General features: G+C 30.8%; 1 protein-coding gene across 2 annotated transcripts in view; it reads left to right on the plus strand.

Moving 5' to 3' along the window:
- Nucleotides 1-6,582: 6,582 nt before the first annotated feature.
- Nucleotides 6,583-19,127, plus strand: part of LOC117180368 (hemicentin-1-like) — a 95,279-nt gene continuing 82,734 nt past the window's right edge. For both annotated transcript variants that reach the window (XM_033372837.1, XM_033372838.1), the window contains exon 1: nt 6,583-7,429. In XM_033372837.1, coding sequence (XP_033228728.1) covers nt 7,351-7,429 — 79 coding nt within the window. In that variant the 5' untranslated portion in view covers nt 6,583-7,350. The remainder of the gene's footprint in view (nt 7,430-19,127) is intronic.

The following is a 19,127-nucleotide window of genomic DNA, read 5'->3' on the forward strand; positions in this document are numbered from 1 at the left end:
GCGCGCGAACTCTGGACCCGTTATCACACACTTAACAATTCAAAGCTTCTGACCATCAGGCAGCATATTGTTGAGAGAATACGGATACTATGTGACGCTAAGAGAAGTCTAGAGCGGATGGAGAGGTGGGTCAGAGAAAATCAACAGTTTCTCTCTGACCCATCTCGACTCTTCCAAGACCCTCCAGTTACTGTCGAACACCCACCCAAACCAGAGGAGGTCGAAGTATTTTGGAGAGAAGTCTACGAAGTTCTGTATAGACTGGACGAAGACTCAGAAAATATAAATAGCTTTAAGGAGTTATGTGTTGCCCTCATAACACCTGATAAAGAATGCCCACCCATCACTACGGAGGAGTGGAAAAAAGTATTAAGAGGGATATAGAACTATTCCTCACCGGGACCAGATTGTATCAAAACCTTCTGGTGGCAAAAGTTTTCTTCAACACATCAGCATTTGGCCCGTATTTTCACCTCATATTTAAAGTCGGAAGAGTCGATTCAAGAGTGGTTGGTGACAGGGCGCACAATACTCCTGCCGAAAATAGGCAACTTAGCTGACCCGAAAAATTACAGGCCAATAACTTGTCTGAACACACTTTAGAAGATATTCACAGCTATCCTAAACGATAGGATTGTTCGGGCAATTGAACCTGTGTGGCAAGAAATGTATGAACAACTAGGCTCAAAAAAAGGCGTAGCAGCATTCTACCAGCGTGACCTATCGATGGCCTGGATTGATTATCGGAAGGCTTTCGATTCGACCTCCCATAGACTTATCATCTGTCTTTTGGAAATCTTGAAGGTTCATCCGCAAATAGTTGGGCGCATAGAGAGATTGATGCCGCTTTGGAAAACCAGATTTACTATATCATCTGGAAAAAATCGTGTGACAACTAACAAGGTCACCTTTCAGAGAGGTGTTTTTCAGGGCGACACCATGAGCCCACTCCTCTTTTGCCTTACATTTTTGCCACTATCTCTAGCTCTTCGCCATTCCGACGGGTACTTGTGCGGCAAACCTGCAGATCGAAAGTACAAGGTCATCCATGTATTTTACTCGGACGATCTTAAGATCTATGCTAAAAACAGAAAGCAACTGCATCTAGCTCTGGGGATTGTCCAACGATATACTAAGGAAATTTGAATGGAATTTGGGTTAGACAAATGCGTCAAGGTTTATTTGTAGTGAGGAAAACTTAATGGCATCCCTGAAGATCCTGAGCTCGTTGATAGAAGCGCCATACAACACCTTTGCGCTGGAGAGACTTATACATACCTGGGTGTGTCACAGAGTCGCATTCAGGATGTGACATCTATAAAGGATACTCTCCGAAGCAGATACAAACATCTCATCCGGCAGATTTGGTCTTCCGAACTGTCGGCGAGGAACAAAGTACCTGCAACGAACATGCTTGCCGTCCCTGTACTACTCTATTCATTTGAAGTAGTTCCATGGACGAAGAACGAGCTCAGATCCCTTGATATCGGGACAAGAAAGGTTATGCACATGAACAAAAGCATGCATCTTAAGTCTTCCGTTTCACGACTGTACATCTCACGCCGTCAAGGGGGTCGCGGAATATTGAGTCTTGAATGTCTTCACAACAGGATTATTCTGGATACAGCACATAGAGTTGCAAATGGAAGAGACCCTCTTTTTAAAATGGTCAGGAATCACGAAGAAGTGGGCAAAGGAGCGTTTCTGTACAAAGCAGCGGAGGAAGTTGCTGAAACACTCGGACTTGACTTCAGTATTAGGGGTGAGCAAAATGCATCAAATCTTATCTATGTCGAGTACTCACTCCTGAAAGCCCGGATTAAGAAAGCACAAGAGAAAAACTTTCGTGAACAGCTCCTCGATAAGAGGATGCACGGTATCTTCCACAGAAATGTGAAGGATCAGTTCATCGTCTTGTGAGCTAACGTTTGCTTTTCTTAAATCACCCGGATTGAAGTCTGGTAGAGAGGGTTTCATCTTTGCATGCCAAGACGGTGTCATTTCCACCTTAACATACCGTCACCACATTTTGAGCCAAGACATTCCCGATGATAGCTGCAGGGTGTGCCATGCACACCCCGAGCATTTAGCTCACATACTATCTAGTTGTCCAACTCACGCGGGACCGACCTACATTCAAAGGCACAATGCGGCACTAAGAGTGCTTTATTAGCATCTCTGTCATTCTTTCGGCATTAACCTTAATATCGCTCCTCTAAATGCTCCTAGGGAAATTGAGTCAATTGTCGAAAATGGGAAGTGCCGCATATACTGGAACTTTATATTCTCGACAATTGTTTCTGTTGCTCACTCGAGGCCTGACATGGTTTTTCTTGACTTCGAGAAGCGAACCATGGTCGTTATCGAATTTTCGGCACCAGCTGACAAAAACATCATAACCAAGGAGAATGAAAAGAAAGAGAGGTATCGAGACTTTATAAGGGAGAGAGAGAGAGAGAGAGAGGGGGGGGGGGAGAGGGGGGGGGAGAGAGGGAGAGAGAGAGAGAGATACAGTCAATGCTATTTTGCATTGTTTATTTAAAAAAGCTACTAGCAGTTAGCGATTCGGGTTACGGTAGGAACCATCTCCAGTGCTTAATCTACATTTGTATAAATTTTCAAGCCGATCTATGCAACGGTGTGGACGGTATCGAGCCTCAACTCCACAAATATGAATTTTATATCATCATGAAATTATGAAAGTTCAGGGGAGGTGTACCTTAGTAGGTTAATCGACGCATCTTAAAAATGCGAACAATAAGATCAAATACAGTACTCTTATATATTGCCAATTTCAAACAAATTTCCTCTCATGAACAAAATAACATTTTTTTCAATAGGTAATTCGATAGATCCCGAAGGTGCAAACAAACACCTCGTAAACAGTACCGTTATATTCCCAACATTTAAAAAGTTTTTCTGATATAAATAAGATAAATAATATATTTTTTTAGTTTATAAATCGGTATCGCTAGATCATGAGAGGTCATGAAAGGTTCCTCAGCAAGTCAATCGACGCACCTTGAAGACGCTATCAAATATAGAGAAACAGTTATATAGTATTCCTAATATATAGAAACTTTTTTTATATAAGGCGAATAAACGTATTTTTAGTAAATTTATAAAAAGATACTTGCAGATCATAAAGGTTCAACAATAAGTCGTTCGATGAGTTTTGAAAACGCGAACAAATAGTTTTATTATATTTTAAATACCAAAAAAACTTATCACGTGTAAATGCCGCTTTAAATAAACAACATTTTTTTAAATGAGACATTTTAAGACTTAGAAAAATTAATTAATTAATTAATTATTAATTAAAAGTTTTTCTCACTATCGAAAGTGTTGTCTATAGCTGAAAATTTTGCAATAATTTATTAAAAATAAATAATTTTCTAGGCAAATAACTGTATTTGAATATTATTGACTTATTTTTAAAACTGGAAGAAGCATTTGAAGAAAAAATATTATTAATATATTCATTTTTTGTAAGTATTGAACGAAATAAAATAAATTCTCAACGAAACTGTTAAATTTTGAACAAAACAGATGAATTTTCTATAAAAAAGATTAATTATTTATGTACAAAAATTCGATAAAAAATGAAATGGTTAAATTTCCAGTTAAAAAAATTGCTTTTCAATAAAAATAATAATTTCCATCCAAAGAAATAAATTTAACCAGAAAGATTATTTTCTACAAAAAAATGTATTGTGAGCAAAATACATGAATTTTTAACCAAAAAGGTGAAATACCCACCAAGAAGATTAAAATTTTAACACAAAAGGCCAAGTTTCTACAAAATAAAGAAATGTTCATCCAAATAGTTGAATTTTCAGCTAAAGAAAATAAATGTTCAACTAAACATGGAAGAGTTAAGTTTTTCGTTAAAAATTTATATATTTAATAAAAAAACAACTGATTTTTAAGTCAATTCTAGAACTTCAAAAATACAATTTTGGTATTAAAGTGAAAATTCAATTGAAATTTAAATACTACAAGAAAAAGAATCTTCTAATTCTAAAGAATTGTAAGTAAATAAAGAAATTGTGTCATTCGTATTGATTTTTCTGGAATTTTCTCGATAGAATCGAAGCTTCGCTAGCGATAATGTAGGAATAAAAAATATATATTTCTTCAAACATTTAATTAAAATTACAGTAGTTGATGGAATATTTTGTTATCTAGTCTATTGGGAAATGTTGGAAAATATAATCAAGCCCCATGAAGTTTAATACGTATTTCCCATCAGAAAAAATACGTTTTTGTAAATTTTATTCAAAATTATCAATATCAGCTGAATTGAGTTGAAACTAAAAATTTCTGTTAACAATACTTATAATTAGATTTTCAAATAAATTGTTTAAGCAATTTGTTGTTTTTATGAATCTTTTATCAAAATAAAGGTAGAAAGTCGCGGTTAAAAAAATGTCTAGTTTTTATTCAAAAATGTATTATTAATATTATTATTATTTTTAGTAGTATTCTCTTCGAATAATGATAGAAATTGCGGGTTCTTCTGAAATTTCTAAATATTTGACTATTTTTTATTTGAAGTGAGATAATGATTAATTAAATTGAACAAAAGTAATCTTTTAAACAAATTTTCATCGTTTATAACTATCTTCTCCTATAGTAATAGATAGCTGCAGTTTTTTTTAATTTGAAGTTTCTGTCCATACTTAACTTAGTGAGGTAGTAATTGATTCAAGTTAACAAAAATAGTAGCTTAAACAATTTATTATTGTTTCAAACTATCTTCTTTTAAATAAGTTCTAGAAAGTGGCGGGTATTTCTCAAATAATTAACTTTTCTTTGCCTTTTCAGTTGTGATTTTTTTATAAGGATATTTTTCTAAATAAAAATAGATATTTGTGAAGTTGATACCTGACTTTAATTCTCTTCTTACCATAGAAAAAGTCAGACACAATATTTACTACAAGAGATAACAGAGCACCGGAAAAATTTCCTGACTGCAGTAAGTCTACCTTGTTCCGGAAGATGTTATAATCAATTTATTATTTGTTTAAAATCTTCCTGATTTTTATATATGTATATTTTCATCGACGAGAATGTTTTCTACAGAGAAGGGTGCGGAGGGGGAACTTTTATTAAAACATACGCTATTCCAAAATTTTCTTTTACGCTTTCCAATAAACTAAAAATCCAAAGCAATTTTTTTAGCACTTATTTAAGAGAAGATAATTATAAACATTAATAAATTGTTTGGCCAGCTATGTTTTTTACCTTGCATTATTTATTACTTTACTAAGTAAAAAGTGGTTAAAATTTAGTTATTTAGGAAGAAACCGTACTATATATAATTAATAAAGATGAATATATTCATCAAAAATAATAATTTGCTTATATAATTATAGTTGCTAAATTGAATTAATTATTAATTTATATCAAGTTAAAAGTAGATAAATAGTTGAAAATTGCAGAAAAAAGGCAAGTTTCTACATAGCACTATTGAAATTCAATATTATTAAAAATAATAATAAATGGATTAAACATTTTATTTTGTAACCTTTACTTAATTATTTATCTAACTTTAGTTTGAGATTGAACAAAAACTCGAAAATAGAAAACAGTTTCAAAATCAGGAAACACTAGTCGTCTAGCTTTTAAATTTATTATTCGAGTTTTACCTATTATCGTGAATCTAAATTTGCATAGACCTTAAACTATCCCATAATGATAGACAAATATGAACAAAGACATTTTTGAATTTTAATTCTTCATTTATAAATAGAATTAAAAAAAAAACAAGTTGAAGGACCAGAAACATATGGGAACCATTTGCTATCAGTTTTATGTGGGATAAGCAATTTTTGTGGTCAAGATAATTTTTTTTTTATATAAACATTGCAATTTTCGTAGAACTTATTTCAATGTGCAAACTCTTTTCTTAACATTTTTCCTATCTTTTGTTGTAAGCAAGAATAATACGAAAATTCGAAGTTAGGAACAAAAATTCTTCCGACCACAAAAGTTATTAGGCCATTATGAAACTCACAAGATATTTTCCTTATGAGAGTGAAAATTCAATAAAAAATCGACAAAAATACAAGTGTGGTTTTTCTTTAGAAATAAAGCCAAAAATTCAAATACGCGTAACTTGAAGATATTTTTTTCACAAATCGCAAAAATACATATGGACTCATTTCCTTTGAAACACAAAATATTTTGTCCCCGAAAGATTCTGCGACTTCAAGTATTGAAACTGCCTGATTTTGAAATGGATTCGGTCTTTAACATTTTCTTTTCTGCCAGGAAGGCAAAAGAAAAAAATTGTTATCAATAACTCTCTATGATCGGGGTGTGATTTTTCTGGCTCGTTTTCCATCATCCAAGGGGTTCACCTGCTTATCTGATGTGCCCCTTCTATTCCATCTGCTCTTTTCTATACGATATAGAAAGCTATGGAATCGGCGAGACAACGCAGGGGATGAAAAGTGAACACAGGATGCCTTAACTGGCCGACGGGTGACGGAAACTCCCGATCGAGGACGGGACAATCCGAAACCTCAGCTACCCTTGTCAGTAGGCCTGCCGCAACGCAGCAGTGCGCGCGCTTTTTCATCCCTTGGAGTGCACGCTTCTCCGATCTCTTTTCCGCTAGACTTTTAGTTTAGTTCATTATACCCCTAAAACTTGCTACCCCCATAAAAAAATGATTTCCTACTACTAATGAAATTCACGCAAGTTTCTACCCTATAATTAAAAAATCTAGTTGTAATTTAAGGGTATCAATCTAATAAAATAATCAGCTTACCTAACGCAAATTTTAATATACGACAATCATTTCATTCTATACTATACAATTTACCAATCTAGTGATATTTTATTTTCAAGACCTTACAAGGGACATTTGCAGAAGACTCACGATTTTTTTTGGATGAATTTTGGATTCGGATAGAGTGAAGGTAGCTTTTATTGGATAACATCAGTATGTGAAAATTGAGTTTCTCGTTCAGTGAACTGTGGAAAACCGGAAGTTGAACGCGATGTGGACGAACGGAAAGGCCGATTCATCGATAGATCGTTGGCCCCTGTTTAACATGACCCTGCCTTAATCAAGATCGACGTATACGTGAGCGGAAATGTTTCGAGCTTAAAGCTTGATTGGCTGATCGGTGCCTGGCTGTTTGCAGGATGCGAGTGAGTTAGTGCGACAATTTTTTGTAATGACACTCGCAAACTCGCCAAGGGCCTGATTCGATGAATTACAAGGCTTGTAGAAAAATTGGATAAATTCCTTCCTGCAGTTGAAAAAATTCAGGTGGAATTTTTCAAAATTCAAGGCCTTGAATTTTCTAAGAAGGAAGAATTCATTCTGGTTTCAAGATGCAGGCTCTTCTCCTAATGATCACTTTCGCAAGACTTGTTGGATCAGAATTCTTCATCGAAAACGTCGATGCACCAAGTAAGTAGAATGCCAGACATTAAGACGCCAAAATGTCTAGTCTAAGGTCACGTTTAGACTTTAAATAATCACCAATGCAAGTGGATTAGTGGAGCAGAAGGTGGTACTATAATCGACGTTGATTATATATTTATACAAATATTCACATCGTCAATTGTCACCAGGTCGTAGAGGAAACTGTTTTAAATAGAATGTTGTATTCTTGTCTCATATGATTCAGAACAATTTCACTGAATCAAGGACTTTTTGCGGAAAATTTTTCATTCAGTCAACTTGAATACATTACGTAAAAGAAATGTTTACAAAATTTTTCCAGTTATTTCAAATAATAATTGTAATTATATAATATTTGTCGTAGATAAACGGAAGACAAAATTATTGATTATGGTCATTACAGGCATCAAAGCTTCGTTTTGGTTCCTATTTCCTCTACATTTCGTATTAACTCTTTTATTTTCCAATTTCATTCTATTTTTTGATACAATCAAACGAAAAATCATGGTAAAAAACATCGCTTCACCCTGCATTCAAATTTAGAAATCTTCCAAGAGTTCTACGAGTTCTTGACAGAAAACTGTTAAAAGCCATCAATAGATTACGTAACACATTTTTGGCCAATTAAATATGTAAAATTTTTAAGAATTTCCAATATAATAAATAAACAGTGTCATTTTGACTGTTAAAAATTGAAGAATTTTCTATTGTTACTCTATGCAATTGAGTGAATTTTCATTATTAATCTTTAAAATGAAAATACTTTTAAAAAATGCAATTAAAATTTATAATTTCCAATCATTCATGCTAAAAATTTAAAGTCTTCAATTTAAAATCTTTGGAATTAAAACATTTACGATTGTTAACCTTTATAATTGAACTAAGTATTTTAAAAAACATCTTTAAAGTTGGACTATACACAAAAAACGTTTAAAATTATATACATTCAAAATACAAATCTTAAAAATTGAATAATTTTCAATTACATATTTTCAAAATTAAGAATACTTTCATGATAACACTGTAAAATTGTAGAGGTTTGAATTGTAAATCTTATACGTACATTTAAAATAAAAAATTTTGATAATTTACATTTGCAAATCTTCTAGTTTGAAAGTCTTCAAAATGGATAACCGTTAAAAATGGAATACATCAGAAAGGCCAGAATTCCAGAATCAATCAGAATTTTTTTTTGAATTTAAAAAAACCGTTTCTTTAACACAAGTTTTTTTCAATTGACCGAGCATAGCTTTAAAATAAAGATAATCGGCTTAAACTAAAGGAAAATTGTTATTGAAAAACCCATTTCTTTGACACAAACAAATCAAAGAATATTTTTTCTGAGTGCATGCATTTTAATATAATCTGATCTTTTTAACATATTTATGTATAACTCGAATTCAGGAATAAGAAAATAATATTTAAAAAATATATACTCATGTGCAGGTGTAAGTGTTTTCTATTTACTATTCCTCGAAAACTTAAAAAGCTAGGATAATGAAATTTGCACAGTAAAAAAAGATTTGTGTAAAATTACAAAGTTTCGGAAAATTAAATATTGTATCATTGTAAATATCACACACTCCACTGTGTGATTTTACAAAAGTATGTGAAATTACATCCTCTAGCGATGTAAATAAAAGGACCTTCGAACAGCAGTGTAATATTACACACTCGATAAAAATAAAATTAGACATTCCCTCGTACAAACTTTACACTCACAAGGGAAAATTCAGTCGTGGCGTGTAAAAATACCACGCGTCGGTAAAATCACTTTCCTGTGATTGAAAATTATATCGAGATTTTTAATTTTATCAAAGATCTTTAATTTTACCCTGGCGGAAAATATAAAATTTTTGATTTATAATTAATTTAAAATTTAGTATAATTAATCAAATAATATGTGAATGCGAAAGCGTCTCTCGTGTTCGTTCTTTATCGATGCCTTCATCCTTCAATTTTTGAGCATTTCTATTTTTAATGCGAGGAAAGTGACAGCTTTGGTTAACGTTTTTGACAGCTTTCACACAAAGTAGACCGAATCCGAGCTATTCCTATTTTGCCTTTTACATTTTCTGCTATTGTAACGGAAATATGCGGTTATTCAAAACGTATATTTCATATTTTTTTCACGGAATATTTAAACATCAAAAAAATACCCATACTATCTTATGTGTTTTAGGTAAGTGGTAACGTGTCCGGTTTGTGTTTCTTCAATCTCCATGAAATTGTACGAAGTTTGAGCTTTCGAATGTTCGAAACCTGTCGCCCTGATAAATTTTATTTTATTTTATTCTTTCACATAATGAATTTTACATTTTCGCATGTAAAATTATCGGCTGAATTGGAATATCACAACAGATTCGTGAAGTTACTCCGATATACGAGGGTCCTTTTATTTGCATCCACCAGAGATTTAAAATGCAATAGATTTTTTTACAGTGTGGATAAATGGTAGCTTAGCTTATATCCAAGTTACCTTGCGTATATAATAAAAACTTTTTTGATATTCAAAATATAACAATACGATATTTATTGCATTATTTCACGTTTTTTAAATGCATCGATGAACCTATTTGTCAAACCTTTTATGTCCCACTACTACCAATGTATAAAGTTTAAATAAAATGGGTTTTTCTGTTCATATGAAAAAAATTATATTATAAATACAGCAATACCATTTTACTGAATTTGTTTGGGTTTTCGAGAAGCATCGATTAGCCTGTTGTCGAGCCTTTGATGACCCAACTAGTGACGGTTTATAAAGTTTTAAACAAAAATTGAACTTTTTTTATATTAGGAACATTAAAGTACTATATCTGAAATGTTTGTTCGCGTCTTCGAGACTCGTCGAATTACCTATTGACGAACCTTCTATGACATCTTATCATCTTTCAATACCGGTATATAAATTTAAAAACATATTGTCTACCTAGTTGATATGAGGTCAAATTTTTTAATATTGGGAATACAACAGTAATGCATAGGTGTATTTGTTAGCGTCTTCGAGACGCATCGGTGGCCTAAATTAAGAACCTTTTATGACCTAGAATACTCTGCCAATATTGTTTTTGTATTTTGTAACAAAATTATTTACCTTGTTATAAGAAGATTTTTGCATTGGGATAACAGTATTGCATTTAATTCAGTTGGTTTTGTGTTTGAGACTCTGATTAATATACTCTTGACGGACTTTTGATTATCGTTTTTTGATTATTCAATAGCGAAGGAGAAAGTTTAAAAGAAAGGTTAACTCGTTTATACGAAGAAAACATTTCTTTTGGCTTGGAATATAACACTATCGTAAGTTCAACACTTGTTTATTGTAACAGCACACATGGATTGACATTTTGATGGGCTCTCTGATTTCCTGAAAATAAGATTTTTGGTAAGACAGAAACATAAGCTTAACAAATATTAAAAGTTTTAGTTCTTTTTTTGCTCAAGCAAAACCAAAACCTCCCTCTATAAGGAAGAAAATTCATTTGATATCTATATATAAGCGAAATGCTCTTAAAATGAGCACAAATAAATACTCCCATAGTGATCATATCCATAGCACTTTGCAGCGGTACTTCATATTTTTTGTTCCTTTTTACATGCGATATTTGATTATTATTATTGCTCGGAAAAGCAGGATACATTTTATAGTAAAAATATTTCGTTTTTGTGATGCACTTTTTGCAAAATTAATTTTATTAATAGAAAAAGAAATTTTATGCAATGCTTAAGGTCTAGAATTAATAATCATCCAAACTGAAATCAGTTTTTAGGATATGAAAGTAAAATTCGATATTACCCCACGCAAATTGAAATATAATAGTTAATATTTAATTCACTTCTCATTTATTTTAAATTTCTTAAGATTTTTGAAAGTTAAAATAATGCATAAAAGATGTAATAAAAAAAGTAAAATAATCTCATTCCTTTTTATTGGTCACGTGACAAATAATGACTTTAACTCACCTAATAACAGTTTATTTTTAGTTTTTTTTAATCTATTAAGAGTAGGAACAAAATTCAAATTATGTTAAAGAACACTATCTTAAGGAGATAATTCACAAAGGATTGTTAGAAATTATTGCTTTAAAATAATATTTCGAAGCTTTTCATATTCAGTTAAATTAAAATAAATCATCCATTGATATCCACCAACTTAATAAACCTCTATTTTACCTTTTTCATCTGATGAGAGTAAGAATAAATTTTCAATTCTTTTAAAGTATTCTAACGTAATGAATGAATTCCCAAAAGCTGGTTGAGAAGTTCTATTTAAAATCCGTATTTATAAGTTTGTAACACTCAATGAAATTAAAAACCCTCTATTTTGCTTTTTTCATTTACTAAGAGTATGAATGAAGTTTCAATTATTTTAAAGCACTATAACGTAAGAAAAATATTCACAAAGGCTTGTTAAGAATTCTTATTTTAAACCCGTATTTCCAAGTATGTGAAACTCAGTGAAATAAAAATCAATTATCGATTGATTTCCTGCAAACTAATTAAAAATACATATACATAGGGTAATGAAAATAACAGAAGAGAAGATGTAGAAAGTTCAAAGTTGATTTAAGCCAGGAAAATCATGTATGGATCAAATATTTAGCTTAAGATAGATAAAAGAAAAAAAGTTTTCTTTCTAAGTTTGTAAAACTCAATGAAATTAAAATCAATTATCAATTGATTTCCAGCAAAATAATTAAAAATACTTATGCGTAGGGTAATTTAAATAAAAGAAGAGAAGATATTGGAAGTAGAAAGTGGATTTAAGCCAGGATGATCATGTACGGATCAAATGTTTAGCTTCAGATAGATAATATAAAAAAGTTTTCTGTGCATTTATTGACCTAGAAAAAGCATTTGACAAGGTGGCTAGAAGTAAACTTTGGGAATTCCTGAAACAGTACGGAGTCAATGGATGGCTCTTCCAAGCAATACGAAATATATACTGGTCGTAAATATAGTGTAACGAAAAATAGAAAACTGAGTAACTGGTTCGATATATTGCAAGGTGTCAGACAAGGTAACGTTATATCCTCATGGCTATTCATTATATTCATGGACAAGTGTTTAAGAATGGCCCTCTCCGAAGAAGAAGGTGTTTATCTCAAAACTGTAAGGGTGCGAGGGTTCAGCGTTCGCAGATGATAAGGTTGTTATGACAGAAGCAATCGAAAACTTGCAAATAATGCTGATCAAACTGAATACAAGCATGAAGGGCGTGTGCCTTAAAATTAACGTAAATAAAACAAAAATTATGGTGTTTGAAGGAAAGATTGAGAAACAAATTGCAACATTGTCGACAGATTGTAAATTGTAAATAGAATGAAAAATAAACGACTAACGAAACAAGCAAATAGTTAATAAAAAGGGCGTCTGTAAAGTTAATGAAGCCTAAAACAAAAGACCTTGGATACTAATGGGCCCGAGTGGGAAACCTTAAATAAAGACTTTGTGAGGCTCTTCCCTTGGGGTGATTGCTAGAGAGATTGCTCAGTAAACTGGGACGAAGCAGTGTTTGCGGAACGATTGTGCTACTGAAATAAATAACACCTGAATTCTAAAACAATCTAAAAAATCTATACTTGTTCCTCAGATTACTCCCTTCCTCACAGAGTGAGTCACGCCAACCCCAAAAAGGAAATGGCTTAAGGGTATGATGATAACCCTCTATTTTGCCTTTTTACATTCTCATCCTAATAAGAAGGTATTATTATTATCAGTTTGAGAGTGAAGATAGCTTAAAAGCTGATAAATTACACTCCGTCTAGTACGACCCCCATTTGAGTATAAGCGAGCCAAACTCCCTGAGTCAGAAAAAACGATTTTCATAAAAGTGTCTGTCTACCTGTCTGTCCGTAACTTGTAGACATGCTAACTTTAAAAAACTGGTCAGAATGGATTTAACTTTGGCACACGTTTTTAAGGAATAAAAAGAATGTAGGAATTCAATCACGAGTCATTTTTAAGCAATGGTTCTTTTTATATCCACCAAAACGTTTTTTTAACAAATACAAAACTTCATTTTCCACAAAAATCATACGACATATGAAAATAATGTAAAGAAGCAAAATTTTTCATTTCAGAAAGATAAACAAATTCTGTTAAAATTATTTTTTCGATAAGAAACATATTTTTTGGCTTTTATATTGAAACATGTGATTAGATATAAAAAATTCCGTTTCGAGGTCAAACTATATAAAATACGAAAAAAATTAAGACAAAAATTGATTTTCCCTTAAAGGTCTAAAAATTTATTTTTATCATTTTTTTTGTAGGATCTGTAGTATTCATTTTAATCGTAAAAAATAAGATTAAAGAAAGATTAGATTTTTTTTAAAAAAGATACAAAATACGAAAAAAAAATAATATACGGAAATTGTTTACAAAAAAATATAAAAATGGTTCACAAATTATTTCCTAATAAGGTGCGCAAGTTTGATTTTGTTCGTTAACCCAACATTAAAAAATTAAAAGCTTTCAAAAAAAGATACAGGGCACGAAAAAAATAAATAGACAAAAGTTCTTCACGGAAAAAGTCTGTTCTAAATTAGTTTTTGTTAGGATACGTAGTTATCATTTTATTCGTAAAAAATAACATTCAAATAAAGAATACATTTTCTTTAGAAAAATGACACAATCTACCGAGCAAGCTACAATGAAATGACAAAAGAGTTTGCCTAAATTATATCTACAAATTTGTTTAGAACATTTTTATAGGATGCACACTTTTTAAATTATAAAGACAAGACGATAAAGATATGCCTGTTTTAATATAAATGTACATTATAAATTGTAAGGATGATTATAAATTCATTGAAATAATACATTTTTCAGGGTAGATGTGAATAAGGATGAATGCCAATTATGGAATAAATAATTTGTTAATAATAAAAAAGGATATATGTAATAATAATATAACAGAGTTGAACATAATATAGAAAAGTGTACATTTCAGACAAATTTTAATCGAGTGTGAACACGAGATACATTATGAGAATTTGGTTGTTAAAACCGAAGGAGCTTTAACAGAAGAGAATTCACATTCACCAAATTTCAGTTGACGACGATTTGAACTTTAATTTATAAAGGCTTATGCACAAATTGCGGGGGAGTACAAATTGCGGTAGGGGTACAAAGACCGAGAGCGCAACGCGAGGTAAATAAATGATCGAGCTCGACGCGAGACATCCAGCAGACGGGCGTCCTAGGGCTCTCAAAATTGGCCAGTTAAGAATTCTTACTTCAAATTCATATTTCTAAGTTTGTAACACATAATTCAATTATTATCAATTATCCACATTAGAGAATATTAGAAGTGGGACGATGGTCGTGGGGGCTAAAGCGTAGGCTTTGGACCCACTCCTTCGGCTTGCGGGTTCGATTCCCGCCTCGCCCTCTGGAAGAGTCTCGGTGGCCCATGCGGTGAACACTTGCCTAGCAAGGGAGTTGTTCATCTCCGGTGGTTCTCTTGGTGGTTCGGAACCCACCTTAAACTGTAGGTCCCCCTTCCACCACCAAGTAAGTGTGTGGAGGGTGTGTAAAGGAATAGAGAAGGTGTAGGAAAAATGTAAACCCTTAGGGGACACATTAGAAGCTTCCATCTCATTAGAGAATATTGTATTTTAAATGCATATAAATTATGAAATGAAACAAATAATTATGTGAACAAGGGGAGGTGCATATAATATTCAAATCCTTAATGTGTTTTTAATCTACATTTAGAAAATAACAACCTACTAAAATTGGGAACCATTCTAATTCGATTTTTAATGGTTTTATACCATTCGAATATCGAAGGGTGCTTTTTCTGCTATTAGGGTGAATTCTATTCTCATTTTTTCTGATTATATTTTTGATTACAATGCCTGCCTATTATTTTCGTACATAAAAGAAAATATATAAAAACATTCCCTTTTGACTTGGTCGTATACAGGGGTGTTTTTTTCTAGATTGGGGTTGCTTCCATTCTGTCGTTTGATTAATTCGTTTTCCGTCATGTTTTTGATCGAATTCATACATTGTTGTTTTTTAAAAGATGATTTGCAAAAAAATCGCTTAGTGGTAATTTTGATTAAGAAAATATTTTGATTTATGAAGTTTAATATTTAACATTGTTAGACGGTTGCTTTAGTTGAAGTTTGTAGTAAAGTAAAATAATAATTGACTAAATCAGTATTATATTTAAAATAGAATAAAAACAAATGTCACGATTAGATTAATTGATATTATGGAGGCAATACGAAAGATATAACTATAAATTAAAGCAACTGATGGCAATTTGTGAATTATACGATACTAATGGATTTTGGTACATCGTCATAGGACTACACACAACATTCGATTTGTCAAATTGTGTCTAGGTTTTTAGCCGGAAACATAGTCTATAAACGAGAATTATATTCTCGTTAAATTAAATTCGGCCTACTATTATAGTTAATGTAAAATTAATTATCGAGGGCGAATCAAGTCACCTGTTTCTTATTGCCTTTTGAACGGATCCATTTAAATTCAGATTATTATTTATCCCTAATAATTACCTTTTTTCGTCGGGTTCAATTAGCTAACATTACCTAGACCTATTTGGAGTTAATTTAAATGTTATTAGCTTGGAAAATAGCTAATAATATGATATTAATTGTAGAATTCTCTCATATAAAGAGAAGGAAGGTCCTAATATTTTTCAATAAATTTAATACAAATGAATGGATAAATAATAAATGATAATTTCTAAATAATTATTAAAACATTACTATTAATAATATACAATTGTAGGCAGCTAATACATTCCGTTCGTAGCATGAAGTTGATTCGCAGAGAGGCTTTTGTGTTTTTGTCATTCGGATAATTTATATTTGCAATATTTCTAATTTGGAAGATTTAGCATTGAAAACTCTTAACTTTTGATCTTTGAAATAATAAATATTTAGGAATTTCAATTCGATATTCATTAAATTGAAGAATTCTCAATTGTAAATTATCAGAGTTGATTTATTAAAAAAACACTTGAAATTACATATTTCTAAATTAAACACATTTAGAATTGAAGAAGATTTAATTGTAAATCTTCAAGATAGACCGATTCGAAAAAGACATTAAAAAATGTATGATTTTAATCTATAAACATTTAAAATTAAACAAGTTGGCGAATTTTCCATTATAAATATCTTCAAAATGGACCAGTGAAACAGTAGTTAATGAAACAGTATCTTTAACCTAATATTTTTATTTGACCAATAATGACTTGAAAATAAACAAAATTGCTTTAAATTAAAGAAAAGAGTGTTTGACTGACAGCCATGTATTATGAACATAATAATTTTTTATCCAAGATTTAAAATCTGATAAACAAAGTATGGCTTAGTTTTCTGGGAAAACATTTTCTATAATTCTCCTGTACCTAAATTTGAAAATAAGTAAATTATTATTATGATTATTATTAGACGATTAAGTTAAATCTATCTCAGGGTAAGCGAAACTTACTCGGTTCTAGAAATAATATTTAAATATAATTATTTATTTTAAAAACCTTTAAAAAAATGTAAGAAGATTTCAGTCTAAAGACATATTACTTATAAAATAGAAAACAGTAAAGTTGTAAGAAATGGTTCCCGCGCAAAAATAAGCCATTTAAATAATAAAATTCTATTATTTTTCAATAAATGGTCAAAAGCGATACTAAAACAAAATTTAGTTGCACTATACATTGTTAAAATGAAATTTTTTCCTTAGTTTAAAAAATTTCTCACCAACAATGTTTTTCCTTTAATGATAAGCGCCTGAAAATATCATTTTAATTCTTAAAACTATAGAAAGTTTATTTTTTCCTGAGAACTGATTATTGGCACGACACCTACATTAAGGGTGTATATTTTAAAATGAGGTATCTGTCAAATTTAAGACTTCGACTTAAAATATACAAAACTAGAATAATTTTATTTTTTGACATGTTCAAAATTACTGATTTAATACTGAGACGTGTTTGAAATTGAATTATTTCACTATATATTATGTTTCAATGTAATTCCTGCGCAATTGAAAAATTTCGAAAAAGCATTCTGAACTGAATATTTTTGAAGTATCTCAAGAATAAATGCACGTCAGATCTAGGTATTCAATATTGAATTATTTTCAATTTGATAATTTTCTGAATTAAACATTTCAAACCAAATGCCTCTCAAATTACTACTTTTTAAATGATCATACTTTTTAATTTAAAATGGGAATCAAACTAGGCATTTAATAGTGAATTATTCTGTTTTATATTTGACTATGTTATTAATTGACAATACCGTCTTTTTCGAGAGCTGTAGCGCGCGCAGTATTGATAGTGGGTTTATGAAGTACCATTTTAGTGAAAATGAAATTTGTCTAAAGGAAAGTTGATGGATTTGAAAAATATTATGTTCCAATTTATATGCCACAAAATGATCGAGTTTCAAAATTATTTATCTTGCATCTGCTACATTTCTCGTTGAAAGTTTGTTGCGCAAGAAGACGCTGCACGTTTCGTTTTCCATTTCTCGAATAACTGACGTTATAATGCGAAATGAGAATTTTTTAAATTAGACCGAATTGGAAAAGTTTCAAATGGGAGATGCAATCTTCAAGCACCAGATACCACGAAAGATACAAACTTTTTCTTTGTCGTGGTCTATATTTAAGACCACCTGTTTAATATTCACGAGTAGCTATAGTTGCATCAGCTACTCAAGGAAATCCATTTTTACTAGGGAAGTCCATAGATTATCTTATAGCCTGTTATTTTTTTCAATTAGCATAACATGTGTAACAGTTTCTTGTAAAATATTTAATGTACAGAATACACATTTCGTAGTTCCAATAAAATCTTGCAAAATCTAATTAAATTAAAGAGAAAGAAAAAGTTCAGTAAAAAAATAAAAACTAGAGGAAATCTGACGTGCATAATAGATTATATAAATTTATAAAACATTATTACATTATGACTAGTATTCACATATTTTACAAGAATTAATTACTTTTTACTCTGTATATTTTCAAGGATTTAAATTAAAAGGGATATGTGACCAATATGGATTTGCTTCATAAGTATTGGATTAATAATACATTTAAATGTGAAATCTGTGCGGATAATTTCATAGAATCGTCTCGAGATGGCTAAGTTATATCATTTTTATAAATGAAAAAGAAACTACAAAAACTAGTCTCTGGAAATAAACGTCTTCTGTGCTTTTAAGTATTGAAATTAAACTATTCATCATGTCCTGTAAAATAAGAATAATTATTTCTTATAAAGGAAACCTAAAACATGCGTAAAATAAGTATTTCGAGAAAAGGATTTGAAATTGATTTTTTTTCCTGTAGCTTCATAACAATTTTTTTAAAATGGTCAAATTTAAACAAAAAATTGCTAATTTTTCAAGGAAAACTTTGTCAACAACTCTACTGTTTCCAATTTTTTAAATACGTATAGAGTAGTGTTTTAGAGAATATTTCTCTCGAAAATGGCCATAATTGATTAATATTCAACCAGTTTTTAAATATTGATAAGAAGCAATAGTAAGAAATAATTCCATTGAAAAAGTAAGTTTCTGATAATTTTTTATTAAAAACAATGTTTTCATTCAAAATGAAATCATCAGTAAAATTATTTGGATTCTTTATATTATATAAAACTATTTTTCCAAATATCTGATTTTCGGCACAACTTTCTTAAGAGGCT

This window comes from Belonocnema kinseyi, chromosome 9 (assembly GCF_010883055.1).
Source record: "Belonocnema kinseyi isolate 2016_QV_RU_SX_M_011 chromosome 9, B_treatae_v1, whole genome shotgun sequence".
NCBI classification, from domain to species: Eukaryota; Metazoa; Arthropoda; class Insecta; order Hymenoptera; family Cynipidae; genus Belonocnema; species Belonocnema kinseyi.